This window comes from Schistocerca americana, chromosome 9, assembly GCF_021461395.2.
Source record: "Schistocerca americana isolate TAMUIC-IGC-003095 chromosome 9, iqSchAmer2.1, whole genome shotgun sequence".
NCBI classification, from domain to species: Eukaryota; Metazoa; Arthropoda; class Insecta; order Orthoptera; family Acrididae; genus Schistocerca; species Schistocerca americana.
Window position 1 is genome coordinate 174,632,117 of NC_060127.1, and position 17,657 is coordinate 174,649,773.

The 17,657-nt window shown below is 36.7% G+C and overlaps 1 protein-coding gene across 1 annotated transcript in view; it reads left to right on the plus strand.

Moving 5' to 3' along the window:
• The window catches only part of LOC124550788 (cilia- and flagella-associated protein 58-like), a 145,757-nt gene that overhangs the window by 71,134 nt on the left and 56,966 nt on the right, over window positions 1-17,657 (plus strand). The window contains exon 9 of the mRNA XM_047125511.1: window positions 8,781-8,976. Coding sequence (XP_046981467.1) covers window positions 8,781-8,976 — 196 coding nt within the window. The remainder of the gene's footprint in view (window positions 1-8,780; window positions 8,977-17,657) is intronic.

Sequence of the window (17,657 nt, forward strand, 5' to 3'; positions counted from 1 at the left end):
AATTGGGTTATACAGTGGGAACCAATAAATAACACTTATTTAATAAAATTTCACATCAGTGAACACTCCATTGCAGAGTGTAAAATTCATTCTGACTGTTTATTTAATGTTCAAAGTAATAAAAGTGACAAGTGTTTGTAGTTTTTATCAAGCTAAGAAATAATGAATGAATAAGACAGTACTGCCATTTTCCGATAGTAGTGGGTACTAGCTACCAACCATTTGCCGAAAAAGTGATAGTTCTGTTTTATCAAAATCCGGTTTTAAAATGCCGCCTTCATGGAGTCCAAGACAATGGACTTTGGTTGGAATTTCACTATTTGAAAACATTTCTTCCTCCATTGAAAATGTTCTTAGAACCCAAAATTTACTTGTCAATTTACAAAATCAGGTAGATAGTTGCTAATATAATTTATGTCTAATGACAAGTAATGGAAATTATGAGTGGATTTACATAGAAAGAAGAAAAATAAGCAGAAAACTGTAGCACTTTTAGTAAACCCAACCGGTTTTCCTAAAGAAATTTCCATTTGTGCCTAAAACTGAAAATTTACAAATCATGTGTATTAACTATTTACACATATAGCTGTGAGACATGGGATGTACTGGAGATTATTCAAAATCTGAGAGTTGTTGAGTGATGTGTGGGGAGCTGCAGTTTGGAAATCACTTGGAGAGACAGGGGAACACAAATTTATCAGGGAACAAACTGTGGTAAAAGATATAGTTATGATCACAATGAAAATGACATGGAGGTGGGTAGGATAAGTAGATAATGGGTGAATGGATAGAAACTGAATCAGTGAAATTCTTTGCTGGATTCCAAGTCAGAATCGATGGCCCTCTATTGTTCTCTGTCTTACAGGTAGTGCCCAAAAATACTCCTGAAGGCCTCTCAACTGTCAAAGAAAAAGTTTTCATAGACTTCATGGCAAGTGGCAAAATTAACACACAATTTAACACTATAGGAAAAGACAGACTCCTACTCAGCATAAAGAAGACATGTTAAGCTGCAGGCAGCCAAGCTTCCAACCACAGCCTTCATCAGCAAAAGAGAAACACGCACCATTCATACCCACAAGCAAGCACACCTCATGCACACATGACTGCCAACTCCGGTAGCTCAGCCCGAATTTGGCATTTTGGCCTGAGCTGCTGTAGCTGGTGATCATGTGCGCATGCAGTGTGCTTGCTTGTGTGTATGAATTGTGTTTCACTTTTGCTGATGAAGGGTGTGGCCAAAAGCTTTATGTAAACGTCTTTTAATTGTGCATGTCTGCAACTTAACGTGACTTGTTTACAGTAAGTAGCGATATATCTTTTCCTACATTGTTGATATTCCTACCTGGAGTTTCCACTGTTAACTGACAATTTAGTAACAAATCGCTCTTTGAATTTTTGTCACAGTAGTTTGATGAGTTTTCTGCACTGAGAACAAGAGCACCCCAGCCAAAGGTAGAAAAAGAGCTCTCAGCATCTATTTCTAATATTAATCTATCCTAGAAAAAACTTTGCTCCACATGCCAAACACAAGGGAGACACTAATAATTACAAAACTTGTGTTTAATTTAGTGTTGAAAAGTTAATTATTAAATGCATTGTGCAGTACTGATACAGTTTTATTTATAAGCATATTATATGAGGCATGTCTGAAATTGAAGAAATGTATGATGAGATAAAAGAAATTATTCAGATAGTGAAGGGAGATGAAAATTTAATAGTCATGGGTGACTGGAATTCGGTAGTAGGAAAAGAAAGAGAAGGAAACGTAGTAGGTGAATATGGATTGGGGATAAGAAATGAAAGAGGAAGCCACCTGGTAGAATTTTGCACAGAGCATAACTTAATCATAGCTAACACTTGGCTCAAGAATCATAAAAGAAGGTTGTATACATGGAAGAAGCATGGAGATACTGACAGGTTTCAGATAGATTATATAATGATAAGACAGAGATTTAGGAATCAGGTTTTAAATTGTAAGACTTTTCCAGGGGTAGATGTGGACTCTGATCACAATCTATTGGTTATGAACTGCAGATTAAAACTGAAGAAACTGCAAAAACGTGGGAATTTAAGGAGATGGGACCTGGATAAACTGACAAAACCAGAGGTTGTAGAGAGTTTCAGAGAGAGCATAAGGGAATGATTGACAAGAATGGGGGAAAGAAATACAGTAGAAGAAGAATGGGTAGCTTTGAGGTATGAAGTAGTGAAGGCAGCAGAGGATCAAGTAGGTAAAAAGACGAGGGCTAATAGAAATCCTTGGGTGGCAGTAGAAATATTGAATTTAACTGATGAAAGGAGAAAATATAAAAATGCAGTAAATGAAGCAGGCAAAGAGAAATACAAATGTCTAAAAAATTAGATCGACAGGATGTGCAAAATGGCTATGCAGGCATGGCTAGAGGACAAATGTAAGGATGTAGAGGCTTATCTCACTAGGGGTAAGATTGATACTGCCTACAGGAAAATTAAAGAGACCTTTGGAGAAAGGAGAACCTCTTGCATGAATATCAAGAGTTCAGAAGGAAACCCAGTTCTAAGCAAAGAAGGGAAAGCAGAAAGGTAGAAGGAGTATATAGAGGGTCTATACAAGGGTGAGGTACTTGAGGGCAATATTATGGAAATGGAAGAGGATGTAGATGAAGATGAAATGGGAGATATGATATTGCGTGAAGAATTTGACAGAGCACTGAAAGACCTAAGTGTAAACAAGGCCCCGGGAGTAGCCAACATCCCATTAGAACTACTGACAGCCTTGGGAGAGCCAGTCCTGACAAAACTCTACCATCTGGTAAGCAAAATGTATGAGACAGGCGAAATACCCTCAGACTTTAAGAAGAATATAATAATTCCAATCCCAAAGAATGCAGCTGTTGAGAGATGTGAAAATTACCGAACTATCAGTTTAATAAGTCACGGCTGCAAGATAATAACGCAAATTCTTTACAGATGAATGGAAAAACTGGTAGAAGCTGACCTCAGGGAAGATCAGTTTGGATTCACTAGAAATATTGGAACACGTGAGGCAGTACTGACCTTACGACTTATTTTAGAAGAAAGATTAAGGAAAGGCAAACCTGTGTTTCTAGCATTTGTAGACTTAGAGAAAACTTTTGACAATGTTGACTAGAATACTCTCCCCGATGTTATTCAATCTGTATACTGAGAAAGCAATAAAGGAAACAGAAGAAAAATTCGGAGTAGGTATTAAAATCCATGGAGAAGAAATAAAAACTTTAAGGTTCGCCAATGACATTATAATTCTTTCAGAGACAGCAAACGACTTGGAAGAGCAGTTGAACAGAATGGACAGTGTCTTGAAAGGAGGATATAAGATGAACATCAACAAAAGCAAAACGAGGATAATGGAATGTAGTTGAGTTAACTCGGGTGATACTAAGGGAATTAGATTAGGAAATGAGACTCTTAAAGTAGTAAAGGAGTTTTGCTATTTGGGGAGCAAAATAACTGATGATGGTCGAAGTAGAGAGGATATAAAATGTAGACTGGCTATGACAAGGAAAGCGTTTCTGAAGAAGAGAAATTTGTTAACATCGAGTATAGATTTAAATGTCAGGAAGTCGTTTCTGAGAGTGTTTGTATGGAGTGTAGCCATGTATGGAAGTGAAACATGGACGATAAATAGTTTGGACAAGAAGAGAATAGAAGCTTTCGAAATGTGGTGCTACAGAAGAATGCTGAAGATTAGAGGGGTAGAACAAATAACTAATGAGGAGGTATTGAATAGAATTGGGAAGAAGAGGAGTTTGTGGCACAAGTTGACTAGAAGAAGGGATCGGTTGGTAGGACATGTTCTGAGGCATCAAGGGATCACCAATTTAGTATTGGAGGGCAGCGTGGAGGGTAAAAATCATAGAGGGAGACCAAGAGATGAATACACTAAGCAGATTCAGAAGGATGTAGGCTGCAGTACATACTGGGATATGAAGCAGCTTGCACAGGATAGAGTAGCATGGAGGGCTGCATCAAACCAGTCTCAGGACTGAAGACCACAACAACAAACAACAACAACCAGATGCCTTTGGATAGTGAGGCTTTAAGCTCTCTGTTGCTGTGAAAAGTTTCGTGCAGGTGAGCATGAGTGTGGACAGCATGGATTGTGATGGTTGTTTGAGAAATATGGAGAGACATTACATGTTTGTTTTGTACTAGGAATGTGGCTTTTCATAAGTACTGACCTTACCTTTTCTTAGTTCCTCACTTCACAAACTGAATAAACTCCTGTTTGCAGTTGTGTTTGCACATCATGTTAGTGATGCGCGACTGTGTGTTTTGGGAGATGAAGCAAATTTTAACATGGAAACAAGAGAACTGTGTAGGTTTGCTCAAAATTTGCTGCTCGTGACAATTCTCTGAAAGAAGCTGCAAATTGTTAACAAGTCAGGCAAAAATAAATTGCTGCATTATCAGCAGAATTTTTTTTAGATATTAACCAAAACAGAGCTGGCAGATCTTTTTGAATGGTCACCATGCAAGTGCACGCATTGAGTGGCCCTGCTTAATATTTTCAAAAAATGTGCATGCAGGCTTCAGTTTAAAATGGACTTCCTCTTCAGCACTTGTCATTTCCCCTACAGCACCTGCCCACAGCCCCCATCACTACTGCTCTTCTCACACGTGCCCTGCTGTCTGCACATCTACCTGCCATGGTATTCTGCGTGGACATTACAATGTTGTTTGGTGCGCCATTGTCAGCACACCTCTCCCTGCTGCCATTTTGAGGAAGCAGCAACAATAGTCACCTTGGTGACAGCCTTCAGTGCTCCAGACATTGCTGCACAGTCCTTCTGGATACTTGTCTCACTGCAAACAAGCCCATGACGTCACATTAAGCGAGTGAACAATGTGCCTGTCCTCAGAAGTGCTCTTCGTCTGCAGCCATTGAGATTCCACAAGTTTTTGAGCATGGTCTCCTGAATCCACTGATTCTGTGCTTGTGGGGTAGTAGTAGGATGTTAATCAGTGCTATCAGCAGTATCATAAATGAGGAACTGCAGTCTTGATAGATTGTGATCCATAAATTTCCCAGTGTGCTGGTAAATGCTTCTCCTTCAGACACAATGCATAACATGATCTTTTTTTCCCAAAAAACAACATTTCAATGTGACTTGATGAATGAGACACCTACTTTGTTATCTTTCCTTATATATGAAATGTAGTTAGTCAGTTATATGTTCCATAGACCATTTGAATGATTCTTTTATCACAGTGATGTGGAATGAGTCAATTTACAGGATATGAATACATGATTAGTATTAACATTAATTATTTTTATCTTACACATGTGCAACTAAGCTTTTTTCTCTTACAAATTTTCAAGCAGAAATTCATCAATGGAATAGAAGCAGTTATCCATAAAAAATGATTTTAAATTAGATTTAAAACTTATTCCAGAAGGTTAGTCCTTCTTACTTTATGCAGTTGCCCTGAAATGTTAATCATTAGCATAGCCAAGCATGTAACGCACTTCTTGCCTGTTTAATGTTTGCTGCATCGCACTTTTGTGGTGTTGCAGTTTTAATGACCAACACTGTATTTGGCCATATTAAAACGGTAATAATCGACATTATTTTCTCATGAATACTTGAGACTTGTTACTAAATCGTAATCAAAGCTTTTTGTTTTTACCCCTAACAGAAATTCATATTACTCTCCAGGGAGTCAATAAAAAAGTTTCTGTTCAAAGGCCATACAGTACAGAATCAGCAGGCTATGCCAATCAGACAGAATCACCATGAAACCCGTGCAAAGTAGCCACATGGTTTGAGGCACCACGTCATGGATTGTGTGGCGCCTCCCGCCAGAGGTTCGAGTCCTCCCTTGGGCATGGGTGTGTGTGTTGTTCTTAGCATAAGTTAGTTTGGGTAGTGTGGAAGTCAAGGGACTGATGACCTCAGCTGTTTGGTCCCTTAGGAATTCACATACATTCGAACATTTGAATCACCATGAGAATTTAGACAATCATCCCAATGATGCTACTGGTTGAAGATACCCATTTGTTAAGACACTGTGTCCTGCTGTGTGAATAAGTCACTAACTGCCTGCTGCACATCCTCTTCAGACAGGAGATGTTGACATTTCAAGGCCTTTTTTAAGGGACCAATGGTGTGATAATCACATGGGTACAGATCAGGACTATAGGATGGGCACTCGAATGTCTCCCACTTAAGCTGGCATAACTCCTTTGTTAAGTTTTTTAACAAAGGAGTGATATGAGGAGATGTGTTACCATGAAGCTGCAACACCCCTTGTCACTGGTAGCTTTCAACAGACGTGCTGTCCCATATACATCCTTCATTCTACAGTGGGCATCTACTGGTGTTTGTTCTTTGGCAGTCAAGAAAAGAATAACAGAATTTGGTCCCATTCGGATGCATTTGATAATAATGTTGCCATAATTCACATTTCTGCATATATTGCACACACGTCAGAAAGAAAGACATGACTGCCACATTTATCCCTTGCTTATATGCCCACATCGGTGTCAAACTATGTTGCATATGAGGTGTGATTGGAAAGTTTTAAGAGTGGGCTTTTAATTGCACAATGGTGGTACTTACATGCAACTGTGATGCATCTCCTTCAAAACAGTCCCCTTCTGACTCCAATGGTGTTTCCACTTTTGGAAACATTCCTGGAATTTTTTTTTCCTGAAGTGTGTGAAGGACACTCTCCATATTTGCCTGGATGTCTTCAATCGAGTTAAATCTATTCCCTTTCAGTGAAAATTTCAGTTTAGGAAACAGGTATAAGTATGCAGTGCAGGGGCCAAACCAGAGGAATATGGCGGTTGTGGAAGCACAGGAATTTTGAATTTGGTCAAAAATTCGATGATGGAGGTGGAACGATGAGTCGGAGCATTGTCACGGTGTAGCCCCAACTCCCGTCTTTCCACAATGCAGGCCTTTTCTTCCGCACCTTCACACAAACACTCAATGACACATTTGTAGTATTCCTGGTTAATTGTCTGTACTCCAGGGGTAAATTCATGATGCACAATACTGGTAGGCTCGAAAAAAATCACCAACATTGTCTTCACCTTCAACCAACTTTCCCGTGCTTTTTTCAGTCGTGGTGAACGTGGAGTCTTCCACTGCGAAGACTGCACTTTGGTTTTAGGATCATATCCATGTACCCACAATTTGTGACCTGTAATTACCCTATTTGACAAATCTGTGTCATTTTTAGTCCAGTTAATCAGCTCTTGGCACATTTCAACTCAATATTGTCTTTGATCACTTGACAACACTTTTGGAATGAATTCTGCGGACACTTGATGCATGTTCAGATCTTCAGTTAAAACTGACTGAACTGCATATAAACTTAAATTAAGTTCACCAACCATCTCCCTAATTGTGAGTCTCTGATCAGAGCACACTAAGTCACGAACTTTCACAACATTTTCATTAGTTTTTGAAGTGGAAGAACAGCCGGACCATGGTTAATCTTCAAATGATTCATTGTTGTAAGTCTCAGAAGCTGATTTCCTCGTTTTAAAACAAAATTTCACACAAACTCGTTGCTCCATTTTCACGCCAATTTTCATGCACACAGAATCTGGCAACAAGCCCTAACAGACCCACACTGAACCAGCTGCCACAACGAACCGAATAAAGGAAACACAGTTTCCTGTCAGAGGGCATTCAAGGCAACGCAATGACTCACTCCCCACCCTCTGTGTTCCTGTCTGCCAAACCAGTAAGCAGCAACAGATTCATTCTTAAAACTTTCCAATGACATCTCGTATATGCTGCAGCAACATAATCAAACAGATATTTTTTGATTGCCTGTTATACTTCCAGGTTGGGAACCACAGCTTTACACAGATGTCTACATGACAATTGTCTACATATGGATACCAGTTACTATACTAATAGTTCATTTCTGTACTTTATATCTGTATATGGAATTGTCCCACAAAATTATTCTGTGTGGCATCAGTGAATGCAGTCATGCAAAGTAAGCTAATTTTCTAATGCTTCAATCAACAAAATAAGTAATTATACATAGAGCAAATGCCGCTGAGTACAAACTTTTGACAAGATTTAAAATATATGGTTCTTAATTCAAGTTCCCATCAGTAGGCACAACTATGAATTTGGAGCAATCAGTTTTACATGTTTCATTCCCTCATACTGTGTTATTATTGATGATAGTATACTTTGCCTTGTGCATAATTGAATGAACTGCGTTTTTTTCTGTTGTTACAGATCTGTTGAGTCTGAGTGTGATGTTAACAAAAGATTATAGTTACTGCTTTATACAGAGTGTCATTTGTCTTTAAACAACAGGACTGAGTCCAGAATTGACCCCCATGAAAAGCAGGCAGTAAATTGTCCCCACTTAGAGGAAGATTCATTATGAGAGCTGCATGAGCTATTTAACATGGTCCCTTTGCATTGTGTCAGTTAAATATGACATGAAACATTTACTTATTGTGCCTCAAAAGCCATTAAGTTTTAAGTTTCACCAAAAGAGTATTGTGATCTGTAGTATCAAATGATTTATGCAGATCACAAAAACATACAAGTAGGTGAAATAGTGTTAGTAACATCGGTCACTGAAACAGTAGATGGCATGTTCAGTGAAGATGCCCTTCTAGAATCCAAACTGTGAATGGATCTGAATCTATACTTACAGATATGCTCAACTTTTTTAAATACATTATTTTTCTGAAACTTTTCAGAAGGAAGTTAATAGTGAAATCAAGTTTTTTCTGGAGAAAACATTTTGACACATAATTTTCTTGTTCACAGACACATTGCAGAAGAGGCTGAACTAACACGGAAAATGCAGGAAATCATGGAGGATCTGCAGTTCAAGCAAAGGGTTATGACTGATCTAAAGAAGCAGCTTGGGGATGCTGATATTAAGTTCTCAAAGCAGCAGGACACAATAGAAGCCTTGCGCTCTGACAAAAACAGCCTTAGCAAAAATCTACAACAGTATAAGGTAACATATCAGTCAAATACTGTTGTAAAAAAAAGTCTCATACTAAAATCCTAATGTAAACAAAGTGACACACATACACACCAGTCAGTGCTGCTGCTTGTAGTGTGGATTCAGTTATCTGAGACTGCAGACATGTGTGCAAGTTGCTTTGCGTAAGTGTGTGTGTCTGTGTCTGTGTGTGTGTGTGTGTGGTGTGTGTGTGTGTGTGTGTGTGTGTCCATTGCTGAGAAAGGCCTTAATGGCCGAAAGCTATAATTGTGTGAATCTTTTTGTTGTGCCTATTGTGACTCAGCATCTCTGCTATATGGTGATTAGTAACTTTCCTTCTCTAATATTGTTGCAATAGTCCAGTATTTTTCATATCATTTGCTTGTGACTTGTTAGCAGTATGACGATAATGCTTTTCTAGAAAGTTGATGGTAACATTTCATTTTTCAAGATTTTAGACATTTAGCCAAATATTCTGTATTTCCTACTTCTTTAACTGACTAATAATTCTGAAGACATCCCATCAATTCATTTTAACATATTTCATATCAAATCATTCACTGCTGTCAGACTCTCACCATATTACTGGTTGTTTTATTTCATCTACATAAACTTCTCCCTCATTCTTCTATTGCACTTTGACAAGATTTTCTCCACTGCACTGATCTTCAATAAACTTCTCCCATGTATCATCTCTTTCTTCAGCACTCAACAGAGGTTTTTTGTACATACCTTTCAGGTTAACCCTTTGACTGTATTTCATAAAGAGCATGGCTTTGACGATGCCCTATACTGCTACCAGTGCTTGGAGCCTGTGTTTAAGCTCCTGCCTGTGAACTGGTTCTGCTGCACAGCCCAAATCCCCTGTGCTGAATATTCCAGGAGGGCTGGGCATAATGACTGTGTCTGCCTATTTGTGTTTCACCACCTCTGACTCAAAATAAATACAGTTACTCTAATAACTTAAGTTTTTCACTTTTAAATTCCTCTAGAAATAAATCACTGCATACACAAACACACAGGTTTGCCAGTTTGTTTCATGCCCAGGAATTACACCTTTTCCGGAGCTTTTAGAAGGACAGTAGAAGCCTATGATGAAAGTGAAATGCCAGTTTTCCTTCATATTAGTAGCTTAGTGTTCTTTTCAAGTTACTCTTTCATAAACCTGCTGTCCATAACTGTAATAACTCAATGAAAGGATGAATCTATCAGTGATATCACTCTAATATATTAGCAGTTATTGGGAACCACAGTAATAAATTCTTCATTCCACATTTGTTGATTCTATTCATGAATTGTAGGCAACATGATTGACCAGACGTGCAAGCCACTAATGAAATACTTATCATCCAATTTTAAGAAAAATATTTGGTGAAAAAACTTGGTTCTTTTTACACCTTGCAGGATGATATCTCAGCTTGATAAAGAGCAGAATTTCTTTTCATTATTCATCTTAGTACTGTGCTGCTTCCAGCTGAATAAAACATTCAACAACATTTGAAATTTTTGCAGTAGTAAAATAACACTTTATGTCAGTGGTTGTAGTGAATGAAATGTAGCTCACGTATCAAAATTGTATTTAAAGCTGAGAACAGAGTGATATGTACAATATTCTCAACATATTATTTTAATATCTATGGGAGGCTTGCACAGATTGTTGGTGATGTGCTTGACTGAGCATACCGGCCACTATGAAATACATATTATCCAGTTTTAAGAAAGCTATATGGCCAAAGTATTTGATTCTTTTGCCCTTGCAGTATGATATCTTTGCTTGATAAACAACTGAATTTCCCTTCATTAGCTGTCTTAGGTATTGTCCTGCATCCAATGAAATAAACCATTGCATGAAATTTTTAAGATTTTTGGAGAAGTAAAAACATATTGCACAGGCTTTGTCTATGGTTCAAAATGTAGCTACCATCTTGACTCTGTATTTAAAGCTGAAAGCAGAATGATACATATCACTGTACTCAAGATATTAGTTTTTATACTAATGGGAGGGATATTGCATTCAGTGTCCTGGCCATATGCAAAGTGAATCATGTAGTTGTAATACCCATCATATTTCATAAATGGTTCAAGATATCGAAACAAGACTTTTCGCAAATGGTAGCAAGCAAAGAAGTGTGTATATTGCCATGTGATTAATTCTTGAAACTTTTTTATCTATTGAGATATAGCCATAACTATTTTGTTCCGCAATGGAAAGATGTTCTTCTTTTAACAACATTTCATATCTCATCAGAAAAGAATATTGTGGTATTGCACACATTAATATTTACAAGGGATACGCAACTTTAATCAAAACCTGTTTGTTGTTATGCCACAAGATGTAATTGCTAAGTAACCAGATGCTTAGATATTTCAATATCCACTGAGTTGTTTTGTTTATTTAGAAACTACAGAATGCATAACATACAAATTGTCAATCAATCTCTCCAGCAATACAACAAGGTGTTTCTATGGAGGCAGCTGATACACTACTTCTGTTTCTTTTATCCTGTGATACCAAGTAACAGACATAGTTGCTATCACCATCTTCATGATTTCTGAATGTGTACAACCACAATGCCATGCCATTTTATAAGTCAAAAACAAAGATGAAAACAGCAACACAAGTAATATCATAGCAGCAAATGCACACAGGCTGAAAGACAGAAAGTTGCTGAGCACTCAGGATGAAAATGTAGCTGCTGGTCCTGTCTAGCTGGCTGCTAAGAGCCTCATACGTTACTGTGTCCAGAGCACACAGAGACCTGAGCGACTGGCCATGTTAACATGTCAGGAGCATAAAGGTGGCAGCAAGGGGGGCTGAGACCTGACAGAAGAATCATAGGCTCACATTAATGTGTCCAGAATACCTGGGGACAGTAGCAGAGCAGTCAAAGTGTTAATGGTCTTACATTTCACTTTTCCAAAATTACATTCAATGTACATAGTTGCAACTTTCCCTGTGATCATTCATTTTGTGACTTGGTGAACCAACTTTTTTATTCTTTCTTATTATCTCCTTTATAGTTGTCATTGATTACATTTCTACTACATAAATCATAATTTATCATAAAAGATTAAGTTTTATAACCTGTTACCTTCTGTTCTGTAGCTTTTGTGAAGAAAGTGAACTTCCTTAAATATTTTCCTTCAATTATGCCATTCTTCTTCTAACAATTTCTCATTACAATTTGTTTTGCTTTTTTAAAATTCATCTATAATTAACAGCATTTTAATCTTTCTTCCTCCCCCTTTTTCTTCTCATCTTGTCTCTATCCTTCTACACATATTGTAATGAGTCCACATTACCTCTGGTCACCTGTGTTTCCTAATTTTAACGAGCACCAAATTGTATCTTTAATAGTCTGTCTTCTTTCATCCTTGTCAAATTTTCTTTTTCAGCATCTTTGTACTGAGCATGGAAGCACAGTGTAAAGACACTGGACTCATATTTGGCTGAAAACATTCAGTTTTTGACAATATAATAGTTACTACTCCTTTCTTCACTCCATTTTAGTTTTCTAGTTACTGTGAAGTAACAACTCCTTCTTCGCTCCATTTTAGTTTTCTGTTACTGTGAAGTAACTACTCCTGTCTTCACTTCATTTTAGTTTTCTACATCTTTCATCTTCTTACACGTCTATTTTTTGCTGTCCCCCTCCCAACTCTGTTATGTACAATGCACTCAGCTTTTCACTCTTATTAACTCACACACCGTATTTTAGCATTAATTTCTGTCTTGCATTTTATTCTATCTTTCACCTTTGAGGTCTGAGGTTTTCAAGTTTTGTCTGGTGCCGTCCCCAACAATGTCTTTCCTTCTCAACCCGTCCAGTAAGTCTCCTCTGAGCCTTATTTCTGGGTAACTTTTCTATAATCTACGCCTTTCCTGGACCTCTCCAGTCCTTTTCCTTCATGCCTCTTCCTTCCTCTTCAACCCTGCTACCTCAAGGAGGATCCACTGGCTCTGAAAGCTCACCTAATTATAACCTTTCCTTATGTGTGTATTCTACCGCCACTTGGTGAATAGATTTTTTTATCTGTCCAATTACATTATATGAACTCATATTTAGAATTTTCTCAAGAAATTCATATCTCTGTACTTTCTATTCTTTCCATCCACAGCTGAGATTGTGATTGCCATTTGCATACACAAACTGAAATAATTTTAAACAGTGGAAAATCCATGATGAAGTAATGACAATATTATGAAAAGGATAGATTGCTACTCAGCATATAGTGGACCAGGGACAGCAAAAAGTTTGCTAAGCAAGTGAGGCCCCACTCCTTTTTGTTGTGCCTGTCTGTAATTCAGCATCTCCACTGTATGTTGAGTAGTAATCTATCCTTTTCATAATATTGCCTACAATAATTTTAGCAATATAAGGAAAAAAAGATTGCTGCTCATCACAAAGATGACACATTGACAGGCACAACAAAAAGACTGTTCATTTCAATGTTTCAGTTTTGGCCTGTCTGCAACTCAACATGTTATCCTTACAGTAAATTTCTTTTTCCTTATGTTGTTGATATTCCAACTTGGAGTTTCCATTGTCTAAAATAATTTTAGTATTTCCATAACTTAATGAAGTTTTTGTCATATATTTAAAGATGGGCATCTGAATCACAAATGTGTGTCACTGGGAAAATAGATGGAAATGTGCAACTGTGTGCTGATTGCTGAATATTGCTTATCATTTAACATCAGCAACAATCACAAATATTTATAATACTTTATTTACTCTTACACAGACTAGGCACACTGCTTTAGAGAAAACCAGTGACTATTTTGTAAATTAATTTTTTTTATTATTGTTCAGTCCAAGTCACTCAAATGGTATCATTAGCAATTTAGACTTCTTATCACGTTATCACCAGATTATAGCTATTTGATCTAGTTTTATGAATGGCACTAACTAGCTACATTCTCACTCCAGCAGGAATCCATAAAGTTTTATTACACATGATCAATGTCTCAATTACTCATGACAACAGCCTAGTTACCATTTTTTTTCTTTTTTTTTTTTTATCTCGGAAAAGGATTTCTCCAATAGCTAGCAAGTTTTTTTCCTTTTTGTGTGTGCTTATTGACAATTTGCTGCATCCACTTTTCAGTGAGTGGTCCCCATTATCCCAAAGGATTTAAATTTAGTGAGAATTCTCTTCTCCATAAACATCTTACTTTCTCCAAAAACATCTTATTTCAAAAATTATTTGTAATCAAAATTAATGTGTTAAAGAACCTTTAAATCTAAGATCCAGTATGATAGTTTTGTAGTCCTGATTTTTCTGAGCTAAAAAAATGTCCATTTTCCCTAGAAGGACTCATTAGATTGCAAATTATTTGGTCTCAGTTTTTAGCCATTTTTGGTGGGCTCTTTGAATCCCTGTGGAAGTATTAATAATATCCATAAAATAGTACCGTACTTGTAATTTTGGCTTTATTTTAATCATAAAGGTCATAGTTAAAAAGACTTGCTGTTTTGTTTGTTATAGTTGTGTATCATTTGATTTTACCCTGTTTTATGTCATAAACTGAATTATATTAACAGATTTTGTTGTTAATTCTTACACATCTGTAAGTAATTGTTGAGTACAGTGCTTCAGGGATTTGAAGGCTATCATTTATTATATGAACAACATGTAACTGGTACTATATTAATTTGTATGGGATCGAAGTCATTCCTGGGTTAGTTATCAAACAGCATACACCTTGTGTAAATCTGTAATGTCATTGTGTAAACTACATGTTATGAATTATTTTGTATTGAAGTAATAAAAATGGAACAATGATTAAATGAAGTGGTTATGTATATAAAGTTAATGTCATGTTGACTGATAGAAAGAACTGGACTGTAAATGAGTACCTATTGTGAAAGTGTTGCCATTCTGTTCCAAATGATTTAGAATGTATGTTCAGACATGTGATATAACAACTGTTAAAAGTATTTATTGCATGTTAATCACCAACTTGTCCCTGAAGTCAATAAAGGTAAATAGATTTCAAATTATACAATGTTGTGTTTGTTATATAAAAAACTGGCAATTAAACCAATTATGGGAAGGAACAAGGCATTGACGAGCAGCTGTGTTACTTCTGAGATAAGATCCTGGCAGTAAGCTGACAGGAGGACTGGCTTAAAAAGAAAGAATGGAAACTGAAGTACAAAATGAAATACAGAAGTTAGTGTGATTTTGTAATTTAGTTTTTTAGCATTTAACTATATTCCTTTTCCTTTCTTCTGATGGTGACTTGCTAAGAAGTTGAAACTGTTTATGTCTTTTGAAGGTGAAGCATATAGTAGTAATTGTTATTAACCATGCTGTTTCTCATTCTAAGTTTTGTTCTCTTTTGTCCTAAATGTCTTCAACACAATAGTAAATTCTAGTTTCAAAACAAGCTGGTCTGCAAACCAGCTGATAGATCCAGGCAGTATACTCCCTAAGGAAAACACACACAAGGCTGGGATAGCAGAGTTAACATAGACAGTCATTCTGTTATTCTACAAACTGGTAGTACCTATGCTACCTGCAGACTCCACTAGACCTAGGAAAAATTAATGTTTGCTTATGGATAGATTCACTCATATGTATTGTACACTGTGTCCAAGAAAACTCACTGAAAACAAAAATGTAAGCAGTGTTGGAATTTCCACAGCTGGAAATAGGAAAATGAGAAAATTTATCAGTTGGGGGTGCTGTGGCTTCAGTCATTCACTTTCATTGATAAGCAAAGTGCATATCATCACTTGAAAATGGTCACACATATCCTTGGTTATTTTCATAATGGTCACAGTAGAGCATCACTCTCATGACTCACAGCAGAGCTCTTCTTTCATAACATGCCCCAAAAATCTATTTGTGCAAGGGTAAACAAATGATGGAATACACAGTTCATGGTATTGTATCTACATGCTAGCATCTGTTGTACTAAAAAACTGAAGCAACTTCATACCTTTTAGCCATGTAACTACCTCCTGTCTGAAACAGTTTGCTGAACCCATGCCAGAACATTACATGAATGATTTGCCTGTGACTGCCTTTTTGAGCACAAAAAACATATATGTGATACTCCAGATGAGCACGAAGCAAATTTTACAACAGTGAAAAGTCCTCATACAATGACTATCCACTTGGTTGCGGAAGGTGAATGTGTGATGCTTCCTAATTGAGAATGGTATCTTTTGAACACTCTTGTTTTATACGTACAACACATGGTAGCCTATTCTATACACCTAAATTTCTCCTAAAATTATGACCATTTTTAAACTGCATGATGCTCATGTATGCTAAGCAAATGTGGTGTGCTTCCTTCTTAACATAAGAGTTCTTGGTGGCTCAACTGGGAGAAATTTACCAATATCATACATAGTCACTTAATTATATATAAAAACAAAGATGAGGTGACTTACCGAACAAAAGCGCTGGCAGGTCAATAGACACACAAACAAACACAAACATACACACAAAATTCAAGCTTTCGCAACAAACTGTTGCCTCATCAGGATGCCTGATGAGGCAACAGTTTGTTGCGAAAGCTTGAATTTTGTGTGTATGTTTGTGTTTGTTTGTGTGTCTATCGACCTGCCAGCGCTTTTGTTCGGTAAGTCACCTCATCTTTGTTTTTATATATAATTTTTCCCACGTGGAATGTTTCCTTCCATTATATTGATAGTCACTTAATTTTCAGAGATTTTCAGAGATGGGAAATGTAGGCAATACAGCTGGGCACTGTAGGGATATGGTGAAAGAATGAGCATTGAAAAGACAACTTGAGCTGCAAATAGTACTCAGATAGAAGTTTAATAAAATTCTGCATGTATTTTTCCTCACCCCCCTGAACTTCTACCTTTTAAAGATGTCCTGTATTATAGTAGAAAATAAAATTTTACGTATTAGAATATATAGTGTTCTGATCAATGAACACTGTTATAGAGCACAGTCCATGACAAAGGTGCTTATTCAGAAGAATGGAAATGTTCAGTGAATTTTGCCTTTGCTGGAAATTATCCATAATGTTAAGTACATCTGTGCTGTAAGAATAGTACATGGTGCTCTTATCCAATTGTCTTGTAGAAATCTGTTTAAGGAGTGAGGCATTTTGACTACTGCTTCACAATACATGTACTCCCTCATGAAGTTTGTTGTAAATAGTCCACTACTGTTCAAAAGGAATGATGGTGTACATAATTTTGAAAACATCACATTTAGGGGGATTCCATGGTGAAACATGTTACATTTTGAAATCAATGTTTTATTATGTTGACTTGTTATCAATCTACAACCCCATATTTTCTTTTGTAAATCATCATTATAAATTGTTTTATTCACACAAAGATCTTGAAGTGTTATTTAAGCTGGGAAGGGCATTAAAATTAAAGAACAATGATGCAATTTATGTTATGACCCATGTTACAAATTTGGGACATCCTATTCCTAATGTGCATTTTAGGTCAAAAGTATGCTCAAACTAGAAGGAGTATGGATCTGGTTTTATCACAGAAAATGAATATTAGGTTGGCATTCAAATGACAGAGTTACAGATTTCTAAAAATGTTTATACCATGTGAAATATTGTAATATACTGAAGAAGGAGGCACGTGACACAGTGTTACATGACTCATGTTACTTACTACTTCTTGTTGAAAAAACTTTTTTCCTGCAAGCAGAGAAATAAAAATATGACATTATATGCCAAA